This window comes from Gavia stellata, chromosome 4 (genome assembly GCF_030936135.1).
Source record: "Gavia stellata isolate bGavSte3 chromosome 4, bGavSte3.hap2, whole genome shotgun sequence".
Classification (NCBI taxonomy): Eukaryota; Metazoa; Chordata; class Aves; order Gaviiformes; family Gaviidae; genus Gavia; species Gavia stellata.
In genome coordinates this window covers 82,266,893-82,282,881 of record NC_082597.1, presented here as the reverse complement: position 1 = coordinate 82,282,881, position 15,989 = coordinate 82,266,893, and the positions used below count along the sequence as shown (strand labels likewise).

The following is a 15,989-nucleotide window of genomic DNA, read 5'->3' as shown; positions in this document are numbered from 1 at the left end:
AAATACGTCCAACTTTACCTGGAATTTCTGTCCAAAGTTTACGAGAACAGCACGACTGCAGCACTAATTCAAGTGCTTCTTCAATAAGTGTGCTATAACTATGCAAGATTATTGGGTTATTAGGCTGACTGATCTTTCTGAGCTCTTGGATATTTGCATTGGGGGTTATGCCTATGGGAATAACATTTATGCTCCCGGGAGGTCGTGTGATTACATCAGTGGAAGGGCTGGATGACACCATATATACCAAGTGAGGAACATCTTGCCTGCCCCCATTCACTGACGTAAATGTGTGTTTGGAAATATAATCGAGGGCATTCCCAGTGTTGGTAGCCTTCCCTCCTTGGTAGGGTATGCTCCTCACCTTCTCAATAATACTTTCCTTTGACTGTATTTCCCTAAAGGAATACTCCAGAGTGACAGTCTCTGCATACTGCATGACCGTAACATGAATATCTTCCTGTCCTATATTCATTTCTGTGACCACCCTCTCTAGGAACTTCTTGACGATATTGAAATTTTCCTCCCCTACATTGTCAGATCCTTCCACAATAAAAGCAATGTCCAGCCTTTTGTGGGTGGGCTTCTCTGAAAAGTGTGGTGGTGGTGGTGTGAGACTCCAAGGGGGAAATAAGACACTGGATATTGTTGGAGTGGACGTAGCTTGTAACACAGAACTTTCTTCAGGTCCAAGATCACACAGATGATCAATGAGGAGATCCCTATTATCCATTAGCTCTAACACGTTGTTCATTAGGAAGGCTCTATTATCTGGTGACTGCTTTTCAATGAACCTGATTTGCTCCACACTGACATATGGTCCAATCCCCACAGGTATTACTGTGATTTTTTTATTCTTCAAAGCTGTGAGGATACTGCGGAGTTTTCCTGGAGACTTGCTTGCTATAAATAGCACTGCAATTCTGGCAGCATTGGTCCTTTCTGCTTTTCCAAATACGTGAAACACAGTGTATTTAAGGACTTCAGCGGCAGATGCTACTTCATCACCTGTGTATTTTATGTTTTGGACAATTTTTCTCATCTGGGACTGTGTTTTGATATCTTTAAGGCCAAGATAGATTGTGGGCCCAGCCCTATACACCAGAATTGACACTCGGATTTTCTTCTGGGAGATGTGGAGTTTCTTCATCATGCCGGTTATGAAAGTCTTCAGCTGTTGAAAGTCCTCCTCTGACAGTTTATTGGAGCCATCCATTAGGAAGGCCAAGTCCATCATCTTGCTGCATGAGTATTCACTGGGTGGTAGTTCAATGTCCTCCTCTGGAGCAGGCGTTGTTGGCGTTAGGGTCTCCTCCACCGGTTCACACACTACGCAGGTTAAGTTCTTCCCTTCGCACACGCTACAAAAATCACCAAAATTTAACCATAAAAAAATAACGCTTATAACAACACATCACCCGCATATAATAAAAGAATGTCCATATAGAAACAGTTAAATATCTCAAAAACAAAACACGATGTGAGTGATATTTTCTTCTCCCCATTTCCCCACAAGGTATCATACAGCTAAATCCTATATGTTCAATGCCTGGTTGTTTAGATCCAGGAAACGTATGAAACTATGATGTTTTTGTCAGAGGAAACTCTCCTTATAACAGCCTTTGGCAGAATGTGTAAAATCTGTGCCTGGAAACTGTCTAGAAACCCACTGAGCTTCAGCAATACAGCTACCTACAAGCCACTGGTGGACTGAACTGGCAGATCTGGTTTGCTTCATAAGGAAATAAAACATGAGGCAAACTGGAGGCAGCTAACACAAAGTAAAATCCCAGCATAGGAAAGATGCTTTTAGCTCTGGTACACTTAGCAGACTCTGTGAGGAGGCTAGGTTTACCTAGGTTTTAACCTCAGTGAAAACAACAGCCTTTTTTCTGCCTCTAAAGCACATTACTTTTCTATTTCCTGACTTCATTTTGTTTTGATTACAGCTTTGGCACATGTTTGTCCTCCATTTTTTTTTTTTTTATGCCTCCTTTGTTATCTTTATCTTATTTACCATGTTCTCCACTTCAGTCCCTTTTCTCATATCAAATGATGTATTTCACCTATACCTGTATTTTCTCTTTTCAGTCCTATTTGTCTTCCCTTGACATTTTCGCTCAACTGCACTAGTGCATTTTTCTCTTCCCCTTTCCATCTCAGTCCCGTTTTTCTTTTTCCCCCATCTCTGCCTTTTCCACTATACATCCTTCCATGCTCCCAGGAGATTCTTCACCTCTGTCACCCTCCGCCTTTTAGGAATTTGTTTATAATTCATCTCCTGTCTCTAGCAAAGCTTCAACACTTCTGCCCTACTAATTCCTGGTTGTATGATGCTCTTGACTTTATTTATCAGAGCAAAGAACATGACTGTACTCACGCACAGGGTGGTACAGGCTCAGCCAATATATTTTCCTTGTCTTACCGGACAGTCCAAGAAACAGAATAGGAAAAGTTTATGAAAGAGGAAGGACCAAAAAATGCTTGTTTTCACTGCCAGAGAAAACCCAGGATGTACAAACTAAACAAGTCAATACTGGAAGAGGGTGCCATTTTTCAGGAAAAGACTTCACTTTACACGTGGCACCTTAGTTTAAGTTCTCCCAGCGCTACGTTCTTTTCAAGCTGCTTTTAGTGTCTTCCTAATTGAAGAATGCACAGCTACTTTTGGCATTAACATATAGCAACAGAAGATTTATTATTTTAATCCTAATATGAACGAGCCTCTTCTAGTTTCCAATTTCCTTTGGATATTTGCTATAAAATTCATTTTTGTGCAGTATTTTCTATTGTTTGTACAGATGGTGTAGGCATCTAAATTAGGTGACAGCTATGCAAAAGGATGTTTCCCTAGTGAGGTAAGTTTTCCTAATGTTCTGAAATCTTTCGTGAGCAGCGGCAAGTGTATCAACGTTTAAGATAAATTATTATTAAGGATTACAAAAATTAGGGAACAGAGACTCGTTTATGAAGACTCTTTTTTGACCTTTTGATGGAATTCAAGGCTCTTCATGTATACTGTTAAAAAAATATATATTTAATTGATCGGCTTAACAGTTTCATGCCTTGGGTTTATAGCACAGATATACGCTAGCCCCGGCAAGAGGCCAGGAATTCAAACTTCATACCCATTCAGAGCTTCTGTGAGGTTCAGAGCATTTGGAGCTAAGGTGTTAATCTGGGCTAATAGCTGCTGCAGTTTTACAACTCAGTTTCTATCAAATATGATCAAATTACAAGACGGAAAACTCTCTTTTATTCACAGTGTTATAAGTGACTAGTGAAGTATCCATCAAGGGTCTAGACATCCAGACAATGCCAAACTTTCAGATACTACAGGCCATGGCGTAATATGCCACTGGGCAGTATACAGAATGAAAATCACTCTCTGCTGCATTGCAACTGAAGGCCCTAATCGTGCATGGTGCACAGCACTGTGTACCCTTCCATTAATTTCATCATCTATGTTGAATCACACCTTACACAAAAAGAAGGGGAACATCTGAAGCCAGCGTGGCCACCTACACACGGGAAAAGGACTTTTTTGAAAGGAATTTATTAATTTCACTTGTTTAAATTCAACTGACATCCTATAATCCCAACCATCACTGAAAAACTTCAGTTTCACATTGTATGTGAAGGGATAGTGACACAAAAGATAGTTTCCAAGCTTCACCTTCAGTGGCATATTTAAAAGTTAAGTCCAAAAACTTATTCATGCAGATGTGCTTCATCTCTCTCCCTTCATCCTACTCAACGGGCATGCTATTTCACTGCATAAATCCATCATACCAAGATTGACAGTGCTGTGGATCATCTCTGTTCAAAACTATTCTCCTTCCATGTGAGACCTTCACATCTCCAACTGCACACATGGGACAGTCTTCTGGACTGACACAATCCAGGGAGAGTTCATCAAGTATTTTCCCTGTTTCAAAATAGCACAGTAGTATAAAGATGTCAGTTTTCATGAATTGCAATACTAATCATTGCATTTACCCTGCTACAAAAAAAAAAAAAAAAAAAAAAAAAGAGACAAGGCTTCTGAACTGAGCTCAGAAACTTCTGAATACTCTGCCTGTGTTATGGTCACTGCCAGTTTGACACTGAGAAGTATTTCCTTCCTTCATAACCACTTTTATTTAGATATTGGAAGTGCTTAGCCCAACGTATAACATGCAACAGCCAGTATCATACAGAAGGTGAATATATCTTTAGAACAAAACACTGAAGATGACAGGAGAAAACGGCATTTTCCTTTTTACATGTATATTATTGATATCTCCCAGTATCCCCTACCTCATTCTGATCAGAAATATCAGGACCCAGAATAGCTATTTTTCATCTTAAAATACCTACTTTCTTTGCGTTCATGTCTTCTTGCTCTGCTCTTAGGAGCTATTTATTCAAATGAGTCTTCACTCTCCTTTTGGGTCTTCCTCATCTTTCACACCTTCCCTTTCTGTCTTTGTTCTCCCCTCCCCATATTTCCCATATTTCATCCTTTCCCCTTTCTAAGAGATAGCTGATGGGAACAGTTGAGCCGAAAACTCAGGCTCACAGGGGAATGCCTGCTGGGCACTCTCAGGAGCACCAGAGCCTTGGAGGTAGGAAGCAGGTCAAGGCAATGGGTTTCCCCCACTGCAGCAGTTGCTCTGAAGGAGAGCATTTTATGAGTGTCCTGCACAAATTCATACCCTACTTTACCCAGATAGTTAACAACCTCTGTTGCTACACAGCCCCTAATCCTCCTGTCTTCCTTTCTTATCACCCCGTTCCCATCCTCTCTCGTCCTCGCTGGCAGTATTTCACTCTCCTCTTCTAGGCACCACTTCACGCCCTCCACACACTCTGCTCATTTCACAAACTCAAACCAGGATGCCTAACCACCTTCCTCCTTATGCAGGAAGAAATTGTGGTGAAAACACATCAGTAAGCCCGTGAAGAAATTAACTGCTGCATCTAAGTCTTTTGCAATATCCAGCCTTACCAATCTGCGATTTTTTCTGGACTATAAGACCTCTTTTCATGCAGTAGGAACACTTAGGGGAGGAAAAGACAACTCTGCAGCAATACCTACAAGTACCAGGAGCAGAACAGAAAAAGGTAAGTAACCTGCTTAAAGCGAAAGATGGAATTACCTGCAGGACAGTGTACATGGCATCCTTCCACACACTGCAAAGGGCACTCCAAAGGCTGTGGGTGCTGGCACGTTACAGGACACGCAGGTCCACAGCTATTATATCGCCATTCACATTGATAATCTAATTCTTGTTTATTCAGGTCCTCACAGCTTTGTGCTACAGAAGGAAAGAATTGGAGGCAACAAAATCAAACCAGAGTGTATTCACCGTGCCTCTCAGAACTATGACACCAAACTTGGTACAAAGTGGACCACATAGGCATAAAAAAAGAAATATTTACATCTTTAAATATTGGGGTTTTTACCACATCCAAGGCAGGCCAGTTCTTTGTGCTGAATTTATTTTTTTTCACATAATGAAATACTTGCTCTAGATCAGAGATATTTGGTTTTGAGAAAAACAATTGCAAAAAATTATCTTTAAACTTTAATTAAAAAAGGACAATGTACAGAAACCATCTCTTTCCCTACATTTGTTGTACCGTGGACTATTATATCCCCTTATTGAGGGAATGGTTTTTCCAGGTATGGCTCCGAACATAAATAGAAAAGGGAAAGGAAATGTCACCGTGAGCTGCTAGCCCAGTCCCATTAAAGTGAACTTCTCCGGACATCAGTGGGAACAGAGCTGTATAAGAACAGTCCACCTGAACCAACAGCTCACTGATTAAAAGCTTGAACCTTTTCACCCAATTCTTCCTCATCTACCCTATACTTACGGCACAGAGCTGGTGATCTCCAGTGGACAGCAACACCTTTTTGTGCACAGACATGTGCATAGGCTGCTATAGCATCACAGAAGCAAGCACAGTCCCCGATAGATTCACAAGCACAAGTGTCATACATGCATATGTCTATGTAGGGCTCAGGATTCACCTACAAAAGAAAAATACAGGGTACAGTCCCTGATTCCCCTCATCTCCTTCTTCTAGACACATTTAACCTTCAGATGGTTTGCCTGCTCCATTCACCAAGAGTTGAGATGCCACATAAATTAGTCAGATCTTCAAGCAGAAGTTATTCTATAGCTTTTACTAGGGGTATCCTGCATTTTCCCATGAAGCATCAGCTACAGGACAGGGTCAGAGGTGAGAATGCCCGTTAGTCAGCCTCCTCCAAGTCCTGTGTGCTATCAGCACAACCATACTTTTCCCCTCAGCTGTAATCAGCGTCCGCACAGATCATGCAGAAGTGAAGAATGTAAAACACACAACACAATACTCACAAGTTTTTTGCATTCTTCAAAGAGATCCCCAGACAAAATGCTGCATGACGTTTCTACCATCACCTGCTTCACTACGTTTCCATTACAAAGTGGGGACATCAAGGTCTGTTCCTGGTTGGGCTTAATATTGTAAGAGACAAGCACACATTGCATTAGCCTTGCCTTCAGGACCTCAGGACTCTTCAGATTGAAGTACGAGACTCACTAGCACTAGCCATTTTTTATTTATTATTTTATTTATTATGAAATTGTCAGGACAAATCCTGCCATGACAGAACGCAGAGAAGAGCAGGTCACCTCCTACATTTTCTCCAGCTCTTACTTGCACACTGCAGTTTTAACATAGATATTTTGATGACAGAAAGTCAAGCTGTACCAAACACCCACCCTGAAGAACGATCACTCGCAGCTCTACAGAAGGCCCACAAGACTCGCAAATATGATCAGTCTTCAGCGGGCAATACCCATGGCCACTGCTCAGTAGTCTCCCCCGTTCCCATTTCATTTACCTAAGAACAAGGAGCACTACTATTGACACGACATTTATCACGGAGACTATCTGCAGGCTCCGTCCTGTGCCTATTACACTGAAGCTGCTCCTTCTTAGTGATACCCTGTGGTCTCACTCCTCGTTATTGCAACTTCTTCGGTGCTCCAATCAAGTCATCTCTAAAAAGTGACATTCAGCAAGGTAATACTGTGGCTATGTCACACTTGCACATAATTTATCAAACTAACCCAAAAGATTTCGTGTGATCAAAAATAAATGCTTCATTTTGTTTTCTGATTGTTTAAATCTTAAGGAAAGATCTAAAAAATGCCTTTTTTCCCCTTCTCTCTCTGAAAATTTAGACAAATTTTCAAGGGAAAGTTTTCAGCCTTAAAAGCATCATCAGAATGAAGTGCTTCATTTTACAAATGTCAAAACAAGTTGTCTTCAAGTTGTTTCCTCTCACTTTTTGATTTGGAAATACTTTTGGCCATAATTATTTGTCAGGTCGAGACAAATTTATTATTCAATTTCATTCTTTCAAAACTCTGTATTTGGAAAAGAGGAAGTATACTCTTACGTGTAGCATAACTAGAACCCCATGAAATCACCTAATCTCCGGCACCAGGACATAGATAACACTTTCAGATAGCAGGTAACGTTCTCAATATTCAGAAGCAGTGATAGCATGGCAATAAGGTCTTACATCCCCTCCTGTATCTTGCTTTTTCTGTTCAAGCCTCTCCAATCTAAAAATAATAACTGAATGCTCTTTAAAAAAGATCGAGAAACATATAGAAAGAAATTAATCTCTGCATTCAGTTGTTCATAAATGGACAGACTAAGATTTGGGAGATAGAAGTTTGAACAGGGAAATACAAAATTTTTAACTGAACTCCCCCCTGTCTGAAAATTACAGCTGTTTTTTTTTAGATTAAACTTTAAAATGAGATTTCCAGTTATACCTGCATTTCAAGCATCTGGGCTGGCAAACTCTATGAACAGCCTCTACCTTACAGATCAGCTATTTTAACATTCATCTAAAGCCAGGCAGCGCAGAGGCCTTAAATAAGTTAATTGATCTTTTATCAGATTTCAAGAAATAACATTATTTGGCAAAGATATGGAGGAAGGAGTTAATTTCTATTTATTTTTATTCTTTCAAACCTCTTTGCCTGCTCTTGAGTGATACTGTAACCCCTATTAATTACTTTTCACAGTTCATTCGCAATCACCTTTTCAACATCAGCACAGTATGGATTAACTTTCCAGGAATTCCCAAAGTCAACTGGATCTACTTCAAGATGTTCATTGCTGCTGGTCAAATCATTGTTTTGGATTCCATCAAAATTTCCACACAGACCACACACTTGATCCTTGCAGGGAAAGAAACACAAAATACATAAATTTTACATCTGTAGACTGGCTTAGGGTTTTGTTAAGAAGTCTTGTTAGCCTAGTGCTTTAACGGCACGAGGCTTAAAAACTGAATTATCCCTGGCCTTGCCAAGTTCACTAAAACAGACATAGTCTCTCACAGAGAAAGTTTAGCTCCTATTCCCATTCTGCTTTGCTGAAAGGAGGACCAGTCTGTCTCCAAGGACTCCAGGAAGCAGGATGACAACTCTGATCAGTGGTTCCTGTTGGCTCTATTTGCAGTATATCCCTACAATCCCATTTTACTTCTGGAGATGGCTGTCCTATTGCCATCACTAGTAAATCTGGCTCCTTATATTGCTCTTCTTGGACACAGAAGAAATCAGTCAAGGCTTAGTTATTCCGAGGCACCACAGCACTCATCCTTTCTGTCATAGCTCATCTTCCAACAACCCAGAATTTACCCCTTACGGTTGAACTACCGAGAAAGCAAGCAACCCTTAAGGCATTATAAAAAAAAAATATCCCTTCATTTTCAAGCACGTGCCTAATACTCCATGGAAATCTATCAGCATGTCTGCATAAAAAAAATGCCATTCCCCAGAGACAGGGTAAATGCATTCTTTAGTAAGAATAAGTAGTAAAGCAAAAAAAACTTACTTTGAAATTGCCTTTTAAGATAACTGAGACTCCCATGGCCAGATCCCAGGTCACACTGATGTTTTTGCCCAGTAAAATGATGTAATAACGGCCCGACTTCATGACTTCTAAATCATTGTCATCCTTAGGAGGTACCTTGATGTTTACCTGAACAAAAAAAGCATGTTGTGCTATCAACCATGTCTCTAATTACTATTTCACATAGGTCACTTTCCCAGTGGGACACGTGCTCATAGATTAACAGCATTTTTCAAACATGCTGTTCTCCAGTGAACAGATAGTTCCCATACACTATACAGACGCTCTGGAGCACTTGCAAAACTGTAAGCAAGGTACAGGTAAGGGACTGATTACAGGCTTGTCTCTACACTGAAAAAGTACTGGGGATAAATTACTGCCTTAGAAACAACGCTTCTGAACAGCAAATTGGGATACAAGTACAGTATTTCAATCACTTTCCTATAATTTTGAATGAGGCAATGTCCCATATGCTCCCGGGATATAACGTACACTCACCACGAACGCTGACACATGAAGCAATGACTGCTACACAGAAGCAGGGCTGATAAAGAGGACAGGGTATTCACAATTAATGATCAGTTAAGTAGTCAGTTAATGGCTCACTGAATAATTACGTTTTATTTTTATTTCATCTTTTTAGGAAACTAACAATTCTGTGCTCCTGAGGCAGGTAGCAACAAAAGGACAAGCTAGGTTTAAGTGTAATGTGAATTGGGAGAACCACACGCATTGGTGGCCTCTGAAGCACCCGAGCCCGATTCTGAAGTCGGGAAGGACTTTCTTCCCAACCAGCTACAACAAACAGGAAAAATCCTGAGAGATCCCTTTCTGTGTCTCTTCATTTTTTCCATCACTTTCACTTCCCCTGTGTGCCTCTTTTTCGTTCCATATGGCTGTAAATTCACCGCCTCCAGCTACTAAGAACTTCAGAGATTAATTTAAAATGCCTTCTTTCACACCGTAATCCCCTTTCAATGGGAACGCTAATAAGATTATTAACCACATTTGGAGAGAAAGGTCTGGCATGGCTGTTACTTTAAGCACCACTAATGCATTAACTGAAAACTGCTTAATTGTGAAAGAGGCAGATGAAAACTTTCAATCCGTACAAATAGCGATTAAAGCAAGAGAGAAAGAGGAGCCCACAAATCATTCATCCGCTCCGTAGTTTGAGGGCAAAATACTTCTTTATCCCACTATTCCTTCTTGCTCAATTCAGTAAAAGCTCAGCACTGTAATTCAATTCTCTTCATCTCTGGGGTATTACCAGAAACTTTATCCCCAGAGAATACATCCTCCAAGGACCTCTTAAAGAGGACTTTCAACGTCTTTAGGGGAAGAATACGTTAAAAGATAGACTATTTTGGGAACTGGAAGCTTTTTCGTCGTCTTCTATACCCAATATATTACTATACAGTCTAGTCACACTTGGTCACTTATCTTCTAAATATCTACAGTAGTCTCTGTAGTTCCAAACTAAGGCAAAAAACAGAGGAGGACAAAATTGAGCTGAGAGGTTGACCTAAATTACAGAATTTCTATGTTTATGGAGGCTTTTTGCCCAAGCATGAAGTCATAAACTTTTGACCTTGCAAACTGGCAGATTTAATTGTTTCAGAAGAGCAAAAATTATTTCACAATTTATTTTTTTTTTTAATGTGAGCCAGAACTGTAACATGCAGACACTGCAATTAAGCCCATGTTTACTTAAAACTAGAAGCTGCTCTCAAAACAATACCATCTCAAAACAATGCTGCCAGGAAACATTTTAACAGTAAAAAAGCCTTGAGTCTCCTGCTTGCTTCTAAGGATTGTTGTAGAAAAAGAGTATAGGAAGTTATCACTGGGTGAGAATTCACCCAAGAGTCTTCATATCAGTTGTTTTTCCTTAATCCCTCCTTTGGTTGCTGTTATTTCTAACAAAACCTTCTCTAGATATTACACTGAGCCTTGAACTCAGTAGAAAGACAGCTAAAAATTCAGCCAAGGTCATGCAGACAGTCTTGTGATACAGACCTAGTCCCTGCAAGGGCACACTCTCTCAGGAACCAAACACCCGCTATTGCTGTAGTTGCTGGATGCTTCATCACCTCCTGTCTTTTCTGGCTCTTATTTAGGTGTCCAAACAGAATCACAGCTCTTCTGAAAACCTGTCTCCCAAACCAGCTTTCAGCCAAAGCCTGGCTCTACGGGCTGATCCCAGCACTACTATTCACCCTCGCCCAGGTAGGGGATGGGGATTCTTCAGCGGTAGAAATAAAGAATTGGTTGGGCAACCAATATGTCCTATGTTCATTCCTCCAGCAACCAAAAGCCTACACAGATCGTATGCTGTCAAGATGCACTGCACGGACACTATTAATAATGGCCATGTTTTACGTGTTCCTGTCGAACATCAGGAGCGTGCAGCAACTTGCAGGCAATTTGCAGGCTGTGCAAAACCTGGTTCAGCTTTTGTCTGTTAACCCAAAACAAGGCAAATGTAGAGTGGTTTCATGTTTCACTGGGAACATTTTTGCAAATCTCTGGTCCAGATGCCAGTTCAGAGCACAGTACTTCTGAAAAAACTGACCAACTGAAATGCTATAACCCACTGTAGCTCTGTAATCTTTGAGCAGACAGACGGTCTTAATTGTCCCAGTGCCCACGGGAAAAGCTGAACTCTGCCCTTTGGAAAGCTTGTTTTCTGCCGTGGAGGGACATGGGAGGTGGAAGTGATTCTTGGTCAATTCTTCAGTGTTTGTTGGTAGGAAAGGGGTGAAAAAAAGAAGAAGAAGAATCCAGTCATCTGGATTTTTCTTCTGACAATTTAACAGGGGAAAGGGTAGTGATATTTGCCTCTGCAGTATTCAACTTGTTTCAGCCATGACTTCTTTTTTTCCTGTGTGCTCAGTCCTTCAGATGGCTCAATTAGGTCTGAAGTCTTACTAGTCATGGGACAGTCACTTCTTAGCTCTTCCTTGCACTTAACCTTGCTTGAAATAGACTTAGACCTCCCATGTTTAGAAAACCTATTCCTCTTACAAGCTTGCATTGAACAGCATTCTTATCTGAGATTAATTTATTGGCATCAAGCAGAAATACCAAGATGGCATTATACCTCTGGGAGCAAAATGGATAACTATAATCCTGTTAATCTGTTCATTTTATGATCTAATTTTCAAGAACCACTGAGCATGAGGTCAATTCATGCCTCATCTTCCTAAACAACCTGAAATTCTTTTCCCCAAAAAAGGCAACGGAATAGAACAGAAGCATACGTACGTTTCCATTAAACAACTCTATTTCCCCACTTTCGTACAGAATGATAACCCTTTTGGTGCACTTTTCTCCAGTGAAGCCACAACCTTCATTTGAAATTAGTATCCGGAATGTCCCAGAGTCATCCTTGCAGAAATCCTATCAGATGAAAATAAATGAATGAGTCATTAATGTAGAGCATTTGAAAAACACATACAGATCTATGGAGAAAAAGTAAGCCTCAGATAATACCCTGTGTACTCTGTGGCCAGTAAGATATATGTTGGCATGCTAACTGTTCCTATATTAATTTATTTTGTGTTTCATATTGATATTCATGTCGTCCACCCCTTAAAGAATGAGGGTCATTCTGCCAGTGACATGCACACGTGCATATTTTGCAGGGAGGATCCATGCTATTACGGTATCTGTGTTATTTTAAAGATGTACAACAGTCACAGTGTACACCTTAATACACATATATTAATTGATTTAACAGTGAAAACAGGACTCTGCAGCTTTAACGATAAATAAAAATATAAACCTAGAAGGTTAGGTTATAAAGAAGGGCTAGAAAGAAACTTGCTGCACAGTTTTGAGCCATGTTTTCCCACCCATACATGAATAATAATTACAATAACATCAACCTATTTCTTGGGAAGCAATTAAGTCATTTAATGTAATTTTAAGTCAAGTATTTCTGAGATATGTGGAGACTTAGTACTACATTTATATGACGACTCATTGCTATCAGGCTTTTTAGGGTTTTTTGGTTTTTTTCAGTATACACCTTTTAAGAAAAAGACCCTGTCTATAGTTCGCTGTGTTTGTCATCTGAGGAAAACTGATCTCATTTTCATTTTAAGAAGTTTTGTAGTACTGTATGCTATTACTGCCCATACAACATTTACACAGAGCTCTCACTAGTGTCAGAGCAACTGTTCTTCTAAGGTAATCTAGCTGGCATCAAGGTGGGAGCTTATTTCAAAGACCTAGCTAGAGACAGGTTGATCACACTTTCCTGCCCAGGGAGAACTGCAAGGAGGAATGTGCCTCATGAAAAGGGTCTGAGGGGAAAAAACACGACGCTTTGTAACTGCAGAAGACTGTTGTTATCAATTAGAAGTGGATCCATCTAGCTTAGACTGAATTTTCAAAGAAATCCTTCTTCTTTTGCACACACGTTTTCAAATACACAACGATTTGCATCTGTAGATGCGCCTTAATCTTCACAGAATCCCAGAATCACAATCTGAAATTAAATCTTATTTAACTCCTTAAATTTCTGGCTGCTCCCACAAATCGTAGGGTGATGTTAGCGTGCCATGCCTTTATGTACCTCTCCTCTTTGCAGTGAAGAAAATGAGTATTGTCAATGTACTCCAAATAGGTCAGTGCATGGAACAGAACAGTGACTTTGCCGAAGTGAACGGGCAGAGTCTGCATATGGACATGTTTAGAGAAGGTTCACTGAGCACTTCTTGCCTTAGTCAGTCAGACAGTAAGCCATCGCTACAGGATAAAAAGGCTAGTGGGGAATGAGGAAAGATTGATTCATGGGTATCTACAATTCCTTATAAGAGATGAGATTCAGACAACTCCTCTCCATACCATGCTGCTGACATGTTTTATGACTGCCAGCTAGACGGATGACAACCTAACTCATTTCTATAGCACACAATGCAATCTTCAGAGTTCTCAAGACGTCTTTGAAATCATTAATAAGCTCTGCTCTCCTCTACCATACATCTGGCTTAGTAATTAAGAATACTTTACTGTGATTTATCCAAACGTTTGACTTCGCTCCTGGTGTAAAACACCTTATATATTATCAGACAGCTTCAGCATGTTCTTACCTGAACTAATACATATTGACAGTTTCCTGGAAACTTGTATTTCAATCCATCAAATGTCAAATAATGAGCTGTACCAATAACAGTGCAGGTGCCATCACACGTATTTTTGGTGCATTCCCACTTTCGACCACGGCACACACTGTAACAGAGAAAACAAGTCAGTGACAGTTACCGTGATTTCCATTGTATATAATAAGCAAGAGAATGCAAGGTCCTTTAGGCAAAATGAAAGAGCAAAAGTTTCTGCCTCCAGGAGATTATGTTCCAAGAACTCTCCAGAAGACACACAAGTGGTGATAAGCTGCTGTTTTGCCTTGTTCTGCTCTTTTTCCTGGGCTTAGGTCAGGGAGCAACCTACTGCAGACCAAACAGGAGCATTGTTCCCCTGCATGTCTCAATCCAGGCATCAACGACAGCTCTGTGAGGAGCCTCTGCAGTTTTCCGTGCTGCTGTCCATCCCCAGCAGATCACCTCTGTGTTTGGCCCTGAGAAGGTACTCTCAGAGCGCTCCATGCCTGGGCTGCTGGAAATCCTTCTCCAGATAGAATTCCGTAACTATGTTACGCTACCGTGGCACCAGAGGACAATCTCACTCATTAACATAAATTAGCATATGTTAGCATTGGGTGCATAAATCCAAATAGATCATTAACATGTTAAGTGAATAAGGAACGTGTTGCCCTTTTTCTTACAAGCTGCATGTAGGAGTATGTGCTTTTTGAACTTCCTTATAAAAAGAGGCCTGGACAGAGCCTGCTAGAATATTTCCTAATACTATTAGTATTTTATTTTGGATATCCTGCTCTGCTCTGAGTAACCTTTTAGAAAAACAGTTTGATTACCCTCTAAGGACCATTAGGTGTTCAAGGAACGTGTGGACGAGGCATTGTTGGACGTGGTTTAATGGGCATGGTGGTGTTAGTTGATTGTTGGACTTGATGATCTTACAGGTCTTTTCCAACCTTAGTGATTCTGTGATTACAGGTTAAATATGAAGTATAGTATCAGCAACCCTGGTTTTATTTTCAGCACCATCCCTCATTGAAAGCCAAGATAGTAGTAAATCTCATATCCAACTGATGCCCAAAGGACATGCGTTTACTCTAGTGATCAAATTCTGGGACCAAGTAACCAGGACTGTAATTCAGTTTGCCCAGTGGCTTTTGTTCAGATTATATACTTGAGAATAATACCACCCTTCTCCAAAGAGGTGTCTCTTTTCTTAAATTAAATTCATTATTCATGATAGTTTATCTGACCTAGCAATTGGAGACATTACCTCACAGTCTGACAAGGACACGCTATGGATAGAAATACTTCTTTTCCTGCACATAGGTACATATATACATACACCCTCTGAGGAATGTCCTATGCTGTGATACTGTCCCCTGTGGTCTCCTGTGGTGGTCGAACCAGAACGTCTACCCTACGGGAGAATTCAGGTTTGGCGACATACAGATAGGACTCCAAGCTAAATCTCAGCTTCTGCGACAGGAGATGTGACAGGACTCCTGATCGTGAAAGGAGATACACCAGTGGTTCCCTGCCTGTATAGCTTGCAAGCGATGTTGTTGAGGACACCTCCTAGACTTCCCCACAAGCACAGAATACACAAGAAAAAGAAGTGGACATCCTGACATGCAGAGCAAAGCAAGATGTTGCCTCGTTTTTTCAGGCGGAGAGGAATTCTGAAGAGCAATCAGACACAGGGTTAAGATCTTGATATCATTATACCCACGTTGCTGCAGTCCCTGTACTGCACTGTCATTATCATACAAAACCAGCGATGCCCTGACAAAAGGGACAGTGGTTTTTTTGTTTCACTCCTCCTTTTGCACTCTTTTTGCCCTTTGATTTTTTTGTTGTTTTGGGTTTTGGTTTGTTTTAAAAAACAAAACAGAACTTAAACAAAAAAAAAAAAACACGTGGTGCCCATCTTGTGAGTGGATATTCAAAATGCAAAGAAAGCCAATTCTC

At 40.5% G+C, this 15,989-nt stretch overlaps 1 protein-coding gene across 1 annotated transcript in view; it reads right to left on the bottom strand.

Moving 5' to 3' along the window:
• VWF (von Willebrand factor) overlaps positions 1-15,989 on the bottom strand; it is a 146,291-nt gene that overhangs the window by 71,090 nt on the left and 59,212 nt on the right. Inside the window, exons 20-28 of the mRNA XM_059816886.1 lie at positions 14,013-14,151; positions 12,181-12,315; positions 8,896-9,042; positions 8,094-8,234; positions 6,369-6,488; positions 5,863-6,019; positions 5,142-5,300; positions 3,793-3,928; positions 19-1,361 (exon numbers count right to left, since the gene is read on the bottom strand). Coding sequence (XP_059672869.1) covers positions 19-1,361; positions 3,793-3,928; positions 5,142-5,300; positions 5,863-6,019; positions 6,369-6,488; positions 8,094-8,234; positions 8,896-9,042; positions 12,181-12,315; positions 14,013-14,151 — 2,477 coding nt within the window. The remainder of the gene's footprint in view (positions 1-18; positions 1,362-3,792; positions 3,929-5,141; positions 5,301-5,862; positions 6,020-6,368; positions 6,489-8,093; positions 8,235-8,895; positions 9,043-12,180; positions 12,316-14,012; positions 14,152-15,989) is intronic.